This window comes from Catharus ustulatus, chromosome 4, assembly GCF_009819885.2.
Source record: "Catharus ustulatus isolate bCatUst1 chromosome 4, bCatUst1.pri.v2, whole genome shotgun sequence".
NCBI lineage: Eukaryota > Metazoa > Chordata > Aves > Passeriformes > Turdidae > Catharus > Catharus ustulatus.
The window spans coordinates 39,961,006-39,975,085 of NC_046224.1; the positions used below are offsets into that span (position 1 = coordinate 39,961,006).

At 44.7% G+C, this 14,080-nt stretch overlaps 1 protein-coding gene across 2 annotated transcripts in view; it reads left to right on the forward strand.

The window, feature by feature from the left end:
• NTN4 (netrin 4) overlaps positions 1-13,060 on the forward strand; it is a 47,052-nt gene extending 33,992 nt beyond the window's left edge. For both annotated transcript variants that reach the window (XM_033057262.2, XM_033057263.2), the window contains exons 6-10: positions 3,600-3,816; positions 4,648-4,760; positions 5,878-5,946; positions 7,633-7,803; positions 11,345-13,060. In XM_033057262.2, the coding sequence (XP_032913153.1) occupies positions 3,600-3,816; positions 4,648-4,760; positions 5,878-5,946; positions 7,633-7,803; positions 11,345-11,481 (707 nt within the window). In that variant the 3' untranslated portion in view covers positions 11,482-13,060. The remainder of the gene's footprint in view (positions 1-3,599; positions 3,817-4,647; positions 4,761-5,877; positions 5,947-7,632; positions 7,804-11,344) is intronic.
• The last annotated feature ends 1,020 nt before the right edge of the window (positions 13,061-14,080 follow it).

The window sequence follows — 14,080 nt, forward strand, 5'->3', positions numbered from 1 at the left end:
TTTATTTTCAGAGACCCTGTTACTACAAACTCCCAGATGATTTCTCTCTGGGCTTTTCAAACCCTCACAAATGCACTCCTCCCTAAGACCCCTTCACCTCTTCACTTCTGGTCTCCTGCTGCCAGGAATGCTCCTGCACCCAGGGACCCAGCATCTCATGGGGGAGGTGGCAGCTGCAGGGCCGTAGAAAATGACTAATGACTGTTAAATTAAATTATATAAGATCAATTACAGCCTATGCCTGGAACATTTCCAAGGACCATGCCATGGTCTGCAATAACAAGGGACGTGCGTGGAGCCCTATTATTCTTTCTTGGGAAGGCCATGGCATTGCCTGCTTGTTTCTGGCTCAAGATACCATTATTGTTCATCCACTGAAAATTTTAAAATACCTAGGTCAAAGTAAATAAAGGAGTTATTAAACCATAATCTTTAAGGATACTTTAAAGATACTTGTAGGCAAAGAGTGTATATAATGTTTGCTCAGGAGTAGGTATGTACCTGATAAAATGAAACATTCTGATGTTTAAAGCACCAATCTGATGACTCTTTCCCCCATCATACCTATGAGTCCTTTTCTTTCCATCCTCACGAGCTTTTAAGCCTCAGCTACAGTACGATTGTGAACAATAAAACTGAGTTTTATAATTGCCAAGTTTATTTGGTTTTCAGCTGTAGGGTTTTGAGGAAAAATATTTGTAATTTCCAAAGGTTAGCTGGCAGCTGAAGAAACCACATTAGTATCACCAGTCCAGGGCAGGGAAATCCAATTCTGCTGGCATCTCACTCACTGATTTTCCACCCTAGTCAGCACATGCAATGCCAGGACCAGCAGCTGTTAATTCACATGTGCATGGAAGTCACAACCAAAATACTGCTATGTAGTACTGGCTGCTAAATTGGCATTTTTAGCAATGCAGCTTACAAATCTAAAAGCAAGCAAAATGGCCCAGCCATTTCTTCTCTCACAAGAACTCCCTTGGCTGTGGAGACTCCCAGCCTCTCTGGGGAAATGGCCACGTCGCATGAGACAGGCACTGTGCAGAAGCCTCACAGTGAGAGTCTTACACTCTGCACCTCTGTATCCACAATGAAATGCCATCCAACACTGTCTATATCTACTTTTTCTGCTGTACAGCTGCTCCTCTCACCTTCATGGATGTGGGTGTCCTACTGCCTGTGCTACAGTGAGGTGCAGATTGTGTGGGAGGAGGAAAATGGGGTCTAAGACCAACACAGTACAGCTGCCTATGAGGGCCCTATAGCTCCAGCTTTCAAACATTGTATAATCAGTCCTGCAGTCTTTTCCTTCCTGCCCTTCCCATAGTATGGAAGCACTCCATCCTTTTACCATGCATTTCTTTCAAATATGATGTAACACATTTGAGCTCTAGAGCCTCCTTTCTGTGCTTGGTGCATAGCAATGGGCTTCACTTTACGTCTGCATTGCTCAGGAAGTTCCCACTGCAGCCCATCACAAACTGTGTTTACTGTGTTGAAAATCTGTCACCCAAACCATTCAGATTAACTCCTTTTAGTGTCATCTTGGGCCTTCACCCAAGATCCAAGAGCAAAAACCTTCAATTTACCAGCCAGCATTAGAAGGCAGATTGACACCTTGGTGGCTCATTGAGGAGCAGCCAGGAAGGATGGGATCCATGGAAGTGAATCTTAGAAATTATCAGCCTTTACAACACATCTCTTTGTGGCTTTTATTAAAAAGTATAGCCAACTACATTCTCATTTATAGTTGTCTTTTTAATTGCCTATGAGTTTGCTGCTCTTTCTCATAACAGCTTTTGTAAATTTAATATTCTTGCTTCACTGTGGTGTTGCCACTGATGTTAAATTTTATATTAGGAAAAAAAGTGTGTAAAAGAATTGTCTAAAACATAAAAGCTACGTCAAATTCAGCTGAAACCTGACCAAAACAGGACCAAATCTCTGGCTGAGCAGTGGGTTTATCTCATTAATGGAGGAGAATAGAAGAGCCTTAAGTGCCTGATATTTTCCCTGAAGGGTCTGAGGAATGCCAGAAATACCCTCTTCATCTAGCAGAAAAAGAGAGCATTTGGCTATATGTATCAGGTGTAAAACACTTCACAGACTTCAGGAGAAAGGTATGCAAGTCTCAGTGTGTGCTGTTGAAAACTATGCTATTAAAGGTACCAGAGTTCACTGCCTGCAGCTACTTACACAGTTTGTGGAGAGGCTTTCTAATCTTTTAATTTTATATAATTATATTTGTTTGCAAGTGGCAAGGGTGGGGAAAATTTGGGGATTACTTTGGCAAAGATGTTAGAATCATAGTCGCCTCTAAGTTAACCGCCAATATTAATCTATCCTTTAATATTTTGAAACTATACTCCAGGTATGTCAGATTCCTGAAACCACAAAAATGTTGTCAGAGCAAAATTAAATGTATGTGTGCAGCAATAAGTATTTTAAGAGAAAGAAATATGTTGCCTGTAGTGGCTTTCCTGCTCTGTTGCTTTCACAGTTGCAAAATAGAAAGATTGGTATTAGAATTTAGTGAAAATATTCCCTACAGGTACAATTTTCTCAGGAAACTCAATTTGATGTAAATGAAGCTTTGGGCAAAAGTCTTTTAGCAGGGAATTTTTTGCCATAATGTGTAAGGCTGACTGTACAGCTTCTTCTCCTGGTCAGAGAACCAAACCCTGAGGCGAGAAGAGCACAAATCAGCCAGTCACTGGTCCTGTGGGCCACAGCATCACCTGCTGACCTGGCCACATAGCCAGGGATTGGCTCATGCTTTTGATAACTGTATTTCTCTTCTTTGAAAGCGTTAACATCTTTAGGGAAAAGTAGCCTTGTAACAGATGTAAATTGTATTTATGTAAAAAAACCCTCTAAGGAGTAGGTAAGGAAAACTTCATACCACCTATTTTAGGGCATCCTTTCTGAGAACCCTGTATGTCCCAGCACACTTCTAGTGTATTGTTCTGATGCAAAGGGCTGTGAGGGAGAAAAGACAGCAGCTGGCATTTCTGTCATGCTCTCTGCAAACCCATGTCCTGGAGAATATGCAAGAGCTGTATCTGAGCTGTCAGTTTCCTCATTCTTTTTCCCTAAAGTTTTTGATTGATGGTTTTAAAAATCAGACAGAGACGGAGGGGTACTTTTTGCTCAGCCTTCACTTGAATTAAAATGACTGTTCTGAGGGGTTTTTTAACCTCCTGGATGCAAGACAGTTGTTATTACTTTAAAAAGCAATTATGCTCTGGTTCATTTTTGCAATGAAGCATCCGCAGCTGCTTAAACACCACAGTGAGGCACATCCCTAGGTACTCGGCCAGATTGGAATCCAGATGCTGCAAGGAAAGTAATAAAGGCCTGTTTGGCAAAACATAACACGACACTAGGGTAGGTTGACTAATTAAAAACTAACTCACAAAAGTTAAAATTCTACAGATTCCAAAGGGAGACTCTGCTCAGATTTGTATGGGTGAGGGATAAAAAAGCCCAGAAACTCCAGAAGTGTCCCTAGGCAGAGAGGTGATTTTGCAGGCATCTCCTGCACCTTTGTGGTTGTGCACTCACAGATGCTCTGTCCCTCTCGTGTCCCTCCCTTGCAGCTTGCTCCTGCCACCCCGTGGGATCGGCCGTGCTCCCTCTGGGTCCCCGCACCTTCTGTGACCCCAGCACCGGCGACTGTCCCTGCAAGCCCGGTGTGGCAGGGCCCCGCTGTGACCACTGCCTGCCCGGCTACTGGGGCTTCGGTGCCTACGGCTGCCGGCCCTGCGACTGCGCCCGCAGCTGCGACCCCCACACCGGCGACTGCCACAGCAGCAGGTCAGTTCGGTGTCTCACCACAGCCCACCACGAATCACCACACCTCACCATACCCCACCATACCCCACCACACCCCACCACACCTCACCACACCTCACCGCACCTCACCATACCCCACCACACCTCACCACACCCCACCACACCTCACCATACCCCACCACACCTCACCATACCTCATCATACTTCTGTGATCTCACTTCCATGGAAGGCTCCATTTACACATGGCCAGCAGACTGAAAAGTATCCATTATGTAAAATACTTGAAGTTTGGTATGGAAAAGAAGTGGGGATAGAGTGGGAGCTGAGGCTGTGGTTCCCTTGGGCACTTGGCACACCGTGGCAGAGCACCAGCAGTGCTGGAATTTTTGCTCTCAGTGCTGGTGTTAATGCATTGGGTGTTTTCCATAACCTTCACTGTTGTTTCCTCTCCACAAGTAAAATGTGGGCCTCAGGGACATCTGAGTGAGAGGAGATTGAAGGCTTAGTTTTGCTATTGAATTCAGCTTATGTTGGCTGTGGCTTGGAGTCAAGCTCTGACTTTTAGAAAACTGCACATTTTGATAATACCCCACTCTCCAAATCTGACATGTTGCTTTTTTTACCATGCTGAAGATATCTGTGGTATATAAATCCTATAATATATTTTAAACCCAAAATAGATCCATCATCCTCTCTGACAACACTCAACCTGCTCACCTCCCAAAACTGCCTCTTGCATTTACCATCATCAAGACACACAGTCATGTTGTGTCTGGAGGATGGGCTGGTAGGTGGCCCTGCTTTCCACTGGCTCCCAGAAGAAGGTTGATCATCTCCTTTTCCCCTCAACAGCTCAGATGTGACCTGGCACAATGAAGCACCTCCTTTCCAGGCAGTGCTCAACGAGAGCGAGCCCACCTGGGGCTGGGAGGATGAGCAGGGCTTCTCAGCGCTACGGCACTCTGGTAGGACTGCAGCTTTGCACGTGTTCCACCTGCCCAATCCCTCCCACCAGCAGCCACTGCAGACCTAGCCTTCTGCACTGACTTGTAGTTAGCACCCTGGGTGTTGCAGAGGAGAATGGACATTGCCCCACTAACATGTGGAGGAATGTCCTTGTGACCACCTCCTTTCCCCCCAAGAGCCATAGGAGCCTTATCACTCATCCCATCAATGCAAAATGTGCAAACCCATTAGGCAGATGCCCCATGCTGAATGCCTGTACCCAGCATTTAGCTGCTGTAAGGCAAGAATTTGCAGTCCCAGCTCTGAATTTCAAGGCTGAATGCCCTCATGTTTTACGTGACCATCATGTTTTAAAGATATTGGTATATTCCCTAAAACTCAACAAACCAGCAACTTCATTTAAAGGGTAGGGTTTACCTCTAATTCCTCAATACCCACAACAATTTTGGCATCACTTGCATCTTCTGATGCAATTTGGGATGGTTTAGCATGCAGCTGGAGAAGTTATTTCCCTGCTGTGTTCCCAGCTTGGGGAAGGTGGGTGCTACATGAAGGCTGGTGCAAGGCAGGCTGGCAGCATCGAGCTGTCCTGCCTTGCAGCTGCTGCATGCAAGCAGGCAAGCGTCATTTCCTCCACTTTCAGAGGGCAGCTTGATAACATCTCGAAGATACAATAATTGAGTTAATTGAGGGGAAAGCTCCATCATTTGTCTAGGCGACTTCATTTTAAACGTAAATAAGTATATCATGTTATTCTTTGTTCTAAGATCACGGAAGTCATTAATCTGCCTTAACCTCTGCAACATTTCCTTTTAAAATTTTGTCTGGTACATTACGGTGTGGAAAATACCACAGGGAAAGATACGCATGTTATTTGCATCCCAAGGCAAAATAATAAGGTCTTTGTTTTCCTCCTCTTCTAATTGTAAACAAGGAGTAATTGCCCTTGGACTAAGAGTCTGTATTCACTCTCCATCTGAAAACAGTTGCAAATTTCTTTTTTTTGCATGAGGCTTGTGGTCCACTTGAAAAACCTCTGGCAGTCCTGGGCTCTGCCTGCAAATGCCCATCTTTTAAGCACAATTCACAGCCATTTGCTTCCTTCTTTTTCCCCAGGTAAATGCGAATGTAAAGAGCAAGTTTTAGGGAATCCCAAGGTCTTCTGTGGGATGAAGTACACCTATGGTGAGTTGTGGGTGAGGGGGGTGTAAAGGGAGGTGCTGCAAGGCAGTGCAAAAGTGTATATAAAGCATGAGAGGTACGGTGTGTGCTCCATCCTGGCAAACCCATGGGATATTTAGTCTAAAGGCAGATCCTCAACCAAAATGTATAGGTATCATGCTTCCAAGTCAAGGTGGGTGAAGCATCTTGTTCTGTTACCCCATCTCTCTTGCTATCAAAACACCCTTGTACAAAAATCATGGGAGGACAAGAGCTGGAGGTGTCCCTGGGAGGTTGTCTAGGTCCAAGACAGACTGTAAACCACTGTTACCAAAAATGGGTCACTGAAACACTGTCTGTAGACAAGGTACCTTAATCAGAGTCTAAAAATTACTGTATCTGAATGATAATGACTGTAAGGAGGGACTGTGATCACCACTCCATGGATAAAACAATTCCAGCAGCTACTGGGAACTTCCCCTGTCAACAAAGCTCAGCTGTTGCAATGGGATGATGTATATTGTCTATGTGTCTCTCGGACTTAAATGAATGAGAAGAGGCACTTTGTTTCCCAAGACCTCCCTGGTGTGTGCCAGTGAACTGCCTCCTTCATACTGTGGCAGAGCAAGGAATGCCCTGTGCAGCACTCCCTTCCTTCACCAGGAATCTCTTGCAGGGGTCTCTTGCACCTGTTTCATCTCACACTGGAGTTGGAAATGCACAGAGAGATAGCCCATACTTCTGCAAGCTTCAGAGAAGCCCCCTAAGTGCAGTTCAAGAGCCTGCCAGTTGTTGAAATGTAGCCCCGGCTTAGTGATATTAGGAAAAAATTTGATTCTGCTCTGTTTTGCTTCCCAGCCACGATAGTAACTGTGTTTAATCTTGCAAAAGATAAGAAACTAGAGGAAAAAAAAGTCATAAAACCTCCAAGTTCATAAATCTTATCTAAAGTGCACTCAGGCTTCCCCCCCTTTCATCAGTCAACATGGGAACGTGTCAGCTAAACTAGAGAGACAGATGAATTACGGGGCTCATCATGAGCTCCAGGAGGCCACACTGTGAGAGGCTGCCCTGAACTTCCCAACATGAGTGCTGAATAAAGCACCACCATATGGGGACACCTACCAGTATAGGTTGGGTGGAGGAGCTGAGCCCTGAGCCTCCACCACACAGGGACTCAGCAGTGGAATGCCCGGTGGTGGAAATGCGCCCGTGGGTATAAGTGAGCTCAAAATACTCCCTGGTTTGCCCCAGTCCCCACCAATGTCTCACTCTCCTCCCCTGAATTTAGATTTGTCAGTTCTGCAAAGCAGCAGGACTGGCACCAGGGTGGGATGAGGCTGAGGCCAGCAAAGCCTCCAGGTCCATCCCTAAATCCAATTGATTTCCAGAAGTGCTAAAGAACACAAAGGGTTTGCTGAGCTCTGGGGGAAAATGGGATCTCATACCCTCATGGCAGTTCCAGGGGCCATGGGTGTTCCATTTCTGCCCATGGGTGTGAGGATGTATGTTCTCCCCAGCAGCTGCTCTGATCCTGGGCTCCCCAGCAAGGAGCACTGGGCTTGTTCACTCTAACAAAGCAATTGTCCTCACTGCTTCATCCAGACACCAGCACTAGACCAGGAGGAAAAAAAAAAAGAAAAAAAAAAAAAAAGAGAGAGGCCTATAGATAGTTTGTATATTCCTGGTTTTGAATTCCTGTGTTCCTAGTGATCAAGACTAAGATCTTGTCAGCTCATGACAAAGGCTCCCATGCAGAAGTCAGTGTGAAGATCAAGAAAATCTTGAAATCTACAAAACTGAAGATCCTCAGGGGGAAGAGGACACTCTACCCTGAATCCTGGACTAACAGAGGCTGCACTTGTCCCATCCTCAATCCTGGTAAGTTCGACTCCCTGAACTGTACATCCCCACCACATATACACAGATTTCATTCCCGCCCCTCTATCCCCTCATACCAACGAGCTGAGATCGCAGTGCTGATTAAAAATTATTGGCTGTTACATCACTTGGATTCCAACAGCAATCTCCATCAAATTGAAATTTCATAGAGAAAAACTTGGTTCATCCCATAGGATTTGAAACATACAGTTCTCTTTGTGTAGCTTTTGGTTTTACCAGTCTCTGCTCCCAGAGGGAGGGAGGTGCACATCATGCCACAATTGCATGACATATCTTTCAAAGCTAAAGCTAATTTGAATCCACAAAAACACATTTAAATCTAATTTGAGTCATGACACTGCACTGAAGTTCTAATCTAAACTCAAGGAAAGATTTCTCTTTGAAAGTAACACAAATTTGCACCTATAAGATTTGGAAGAAATTTTCTTATGCCATGAGGGAAGAACTCCACAGTTTTTTCCCGTCTTCTTTCACTGAAATGGAGTATAACTAGTGGTGGCTAAACAGTGCATGCAGTCTCCAGTATGGATAAGGACATGCAGATTCAGGGGTTTCTTCCACAGAGCAAAACTAAGCTCCAGCTGACACACCTCTCTTTACAACTCCAAGATAAATGAGCAGTTACTAATTCAGATGAAGGGCTTTCTTTCCATAAGGTGTATACACCACTGGGAAATTGGCAATGGAAGCATTGATGGAGGTGCTGAGACGTCCCTTTCATGTGCAGCACTAGGAACTAGGGGGTACAGGGCTGTCTGTGAGGCTGTGCAGAAAGGTTATTCACTGATGAGGTGTTTGCAGTCTTCTTTCATGTCTACAGGAGTGGCTGGCTGGGTTTGAAGACAAGCTGCTGTGATAGCACAGCTGTAGCTAGGAAGTCTTGTCAGGTGCAAAGGTCAGATGAATCAGCAGCATTAGGTAGTGCTCTACTGTTTAAGTAAGACTTGGATATTGCTGGAACACTATAAATCACTAATCAAACAGCTATAGCTGCTGTATTTTTCCATGTGCAATGAAAACTCAAGCAAGAAAGCCCAGATGCAGCTTCCTTAATATGAACCTGAAGGAATGCAATGGAAGCTGTCCAAAACTGAGCCTGCAGGGCAGCCCCACACCTGACACCCAGCTTTGCCACTAACTAACTTCAGAGGAGCTTCACAGATTTTCCCCAAGAGATGAAAAGACAGCATTAATCACAGAATCGGTGGAGGTCTCTTAGACAACAGCAGGAAGGTGGAGATGCAACTGTCTGTAGTGACAGTCCAGGTGTCTGACACATCAGGTGTTACTCCCTTGTTACTTCCTTGCCAGCTCTCATGATTTACTATGCAAAGCCTGGTATTGTTTTGAAATGCAGCTGCTGGTCCCATGAGTATAAATTAGTCTCAGCCTTCATGTTGGAAAAAGTCGTGAAGTTTGTTGCTAATGGGAAACTTGAAAACATCCTCTGAGTGAATCTTTAAGATTCAATAATGTCAAAGAGGTTAGAGAGGATCCCAGATTTTTTTTTTTTCTCATTCAGTATTTTCTTTAGATACTACATTCATTTCTGAGTGGCTTGCAATACAATATTAGCAGATTCAACCCTCTATCAAAGTAAGAGCTTATGGCCTACAGGTGAATAAACCAAAACCAGCTGGATGAAAAGTCAAGATGACATAAAACAATTTTCTGACATACAGCTATAATGGAAATCACATCTTCAAAAACACAGAGGAGATCAAAGATAAACATGAAAGTAAGACAGATGTGTTTTTATGCTATTTTATAGAAGTAAAGGGATACCAAAAGGAGAGTAGGCTCTTAAAGGCTCTGACAAAAAAAAATCCTCCAAACATTTATCAAATCTCTGGGCTATTTTCAGATGAAAAATGTGCTTAAGTTCCTACAAAGGGAACCCTTTCACCACCCTTGCACACATTCTGCTCCACACACACATACAGAGGCAGATTCTGCTTCTAGGGGGACACTGAGCTGAAAGATTTAAGTCTCAGCTGTTTGCAAGGTAACAGGAGCCCATCCCTTCCATGGATCTGCCAAGCACAGTCAGAGAGAGGCAGGGAGCAGCCTGCCATGACAAACTGCACACCCTCAAGTCCTGGCTTGTGGCATCTCAGTCATTTGACTCATTTTAATTTTACAGGTCTGTAGCATCAGGTTGAAAATCTAGAAAGCCCTACACAGTCAGCAGCCACAACAATTTTTCCTTGCTCTCTGAGTGCGTGTACCACATTTCTCTCTCAAGGGAAAGAAATCTAAGAACCCTTGAAAAGTGATGTTTATAACAGCAAGATTGACTTGGCCAAAATGAATGTCTTGTGAAGGGCAATGCTGCCACACACACATCCTGTGTTTACTTAGCAGAAGAGAGGATGTGTGTACCAAAAACTCAGATAAAGTAGAAAGCAATTTGTATTGGTTGACCTTTAACTTGGGAGGCACCCTCTCTTTATTCTGAAATGAAAACCCAAGACAATACAAACTGCAGCCAGGATGGACCAGGATTACTGAGAGCACCAGGGAAGGCCTGGTTTGTACCAGTGTGTTGTGTTCCTCAGAGTGGTGCAAAAAGGACTAGGTCTAATGCTGACTGTACCCTAAAAATGCTGCAGTGGGATGTTGACCCTGGCAGGGAGCTCCTCCTGCCATGAAAGGGATTATTCTCCTTATTATCTCCATTCATGGCACATTTGTGTCCCACTTAGACTGTTTGGACCTGTGGCAGTGTTTCTTTAGCTAATTCAAGCCAAAGGCATTGCTCTATCCCCCTGTTCAGCAGTTGTTACCTGGTTCCAAGCACTCTTTTGAGTTGTGTACTGAAAGTCAAGTGCAGACCTGGATGCCTGAGGAAAGAACTGCATCAGGACACTACAGGGACACACTCCAGCCTTTTCTATCTGTTTCTGGATAACCAGTTGAGGTTTTGTCAGACCCTGTTGTCATGTCTCTAAAACATCTGGAAGAGGCAGGAATTAGCAGTTCTTTTCAGTGTGACAACCACTCCTTCAGGCTCTTCTAGGGTACTGGTACCAGCACATTTAGCATTGCCTGTCATTGGGATCTGGCACGCCTTTGCCACCAAGGGGCCACTGGCCAATCTGAGCAAGATACCAAGCACTGAACCATCCTGCACTGTTCCATTCCTTGAATTTGCTGAACTGATTTCCAGGCCCAGATTTTTTCAGCGAGAAGTGAGGCAGACGGCTGCCAAATGAAGGTAATAGCAGTTCCCAGAAGAGGTATAAAAACTTGCAGTGCCACCCCCAGAATTCAGCTTTCATTTGTATTTAGAGCCTAACAAAATCACTGCATCTCACTGAAGGGCAGCCACAGGGGTCGTTTTGCCATAGATACAGATAGAGCTACAGATATACAGATCCACATGAGAGTCAAGATACATAAATATTTCTTTGTGTAAGTGCTTTTTTATATGGGACTAGATATCCAGTCTGACTTTGCAGCTCAGTAGGCCTCTTAAACATGGTACTGTGCAGTCCCTGACCGCTTTGTTGGTTTGCAGGCTTGGAGTACCTTGTGGCAGGACACGAGGACGTCCGAACAGGCAGACTCATTGTCAACATGAAAAGTTTTGTCCACCAGTGGAAGTCAGCTCTCGGAAGAAAGGTCTTGGAGATTTTGAAAAGAGACTGCAACTAGAGGCGTGCAACTGCCTAGGGCATTTCTTTAGGCACAAAATGCAGCAGCCTCCACAGAGAGAAGACCTCTAGCATGAAAACTGGAATGTAAGAAAATAGTGCCAAAACATGTAGTGAGGCATTCAGAGTTGTAGCCACTGTCTAATTTAACCCTTTCTGGCCAATGTTCTTTCACTTGCCTATGGCTTCCTTGTCAGGGCCTCACCCTGAGCCCTGTTCATCATTATGTTGAGGGAAACAGAAGGAAGGGTGGTGGATGCTTGTCTCGCTCCAGTGCAATGTTGGAGCAACTCCCATGAAACCATTGATGACTCAAGACTAAATTGCCACCCTAGAAGAGCTACTGCTGAGAAGCAAAACACTGCCAGTGCCACTAGTGTGGATCCTGAGTGCATCCAGGGGCTCCCAGAGGATGCTGTGGGGAAGGCAATGGCCACAGTGGTGGGTAGGTGCTGGCACCAGTGTGGCAATGAGAACCACTCTTTAGAAACACCCCCTTACAGGTTAGGACATAGCACCCGTCAGTGACACTTGGGTGCCACTGCTTTTAACCTGTTTGCCCTGCTGAAGGTTTCAGGGGCTAGATTCTCTGCTGATGCTGTTGAGGAGAGAGCTGCTGGAGTGAATTGAATCCCTCTGCCTTGGCACAAGTGTGATGCAGGGCAGAGGCCAGCTCTCCACCCACTGCATGGCTGCAAAGAAGAGCAGCTGCAGAGGGTACAGCGTCTCTGAGCTTGAAGTGTTAAAAAATGAACCTAGCCCTAGTGTAAATATTTCATTGTATAAAGCACTTTACTACCTGCCACTCCACGGTGCGGGAAGTCTAATTGTGTTGGGGAAAGAAGAATTTGAAGGTGGCACGTGAAAAAACTCCCTGAAACAGAAGCACTCCTGAAGACCCACCGCAGTTGGACAGCGTTAACAGTATAAAGGGAATGGCCAGCCTGGCACTGGCCACTCAGAATATCTGAGGATGCAATCTGAAAGATAAAGTATTTGCACTGAAGTCCCAGCTTCAGACCAGCACTTGGACCCCGTGGGCAGGACTCCAGCAAAACTTTGCAAACAGAGTGAGGAGAAGAGACTTTGAGATAAAAATGCAATTGCCGGAGGAGAAAAACTCCGACTGCAGGAAAAGGAGTGGATGCAGAGAATGGAAAGGACTTGCATTCACATATCACAATCCAGTGATTCATAGTGGGCCTGCAGTTTATTTTATTTTTATGTTAGTATTTAAAACTGAACATTTTGTTTTCTTCTGTGTTATTGTTTGCAATATATACAGCCATTATACTTCCTCATTAACACCAGTATGAAATAGAGCACAGTTTACTGCAGTTTTCAGCACTAAAATATATCTTTTCTGTAAAGCATCTTTAAACCACATTTCATAGAGTGTATTTTGTTCATGAGTGTGAGAGGAAAGAAGACATACAACACCAGAAAAGTCACTAGTCTACCAATCCACTTTGTGTATGTATTTTTCTTTCAAGGTCCTGTGGACTCACAAAAAAAAAAAGATACTATTTTGGTAATTTGTTTTTGTATCTCATGTATGTAATAAATACATATGATTTCAACATCTTCTCCTGTTACTGTTTATGCCAAAGGCAGCAGGGTCTTCATGCCTGCACTAAAGAGCACAAGCGAATATTGCGCTGGATGAGGAAAAGCTGCCGTGGGGAATATTTCCCTCTCTAATTGGGAGATAAAATGCAACATGTGGTAGAAAGCAAAGCAGTATGGATGGCTCACAAAAATCCCATTTCACCTCTTGTTTTGGGAGGTTTATAACCTCTTCTCATAAGCAGGGGAATTGTACCTAAATATTTTCAAAGCTGTCCAGAACCTTGCCTCCACACAGACTTGAAGGCTGAGCTGCAGAGCAGGTCAGGGATGGCAGAAATAAGATTTGTTCCCTACATTTGAAACTACTAAGGGGAAACAAAAGCCTGTGGGAAAAAAGATCTGCAAAAACACTGCAGAGTGAAGTCAAGCATCAGAAATTAGTGGCCAGGGGGTCAAGACATAATCAGCAGTGTGGGCAGCAGCTCCCTGGGTGGGGATTAATCAGTGACTACAGCAGCACCCATCTCCCTGGTGGAGGAGAGTGCAGGGACAGGCTCCCCTATGGAGGCACTCAGAGACGAAGAGCCTCCAACAGCTCTGTTTTGATTTAAAACTGTGTGTTTACCTGCTTGACATATTTTTAGCTTTGTTTTATTTTAATACCGCTAAAAAAGCATTGGCAATGGCTACTTGATTCATGTGCCCTTGTGAAAGCTGGAGGGTGTGATCCCACCATCCCAGCAAGCTCAAGCACTGCAGGAAACCAGGATGGCTTTGTCAGCATGCTTATGGCATGTTGTCTGACTCCTGTCCTAGCCTTGGAGTTGGGCACTGATGATTTTATGGAAGAAAGGGGTTAACTTCTGTGGTGCAAATCTGCCCATGAGAAGTTTCTGTGAGGGGATTTTGGCTGGAAGAAGCGTCCCATTAGCTTCTTTAGCAGGTTAGCTGGACATCAAAGAATCACAGAATTGGGTTGGAAAAGACGTCTGGTGTAATTGAATTCAAGCTTTGACCAATCACCACCTGAT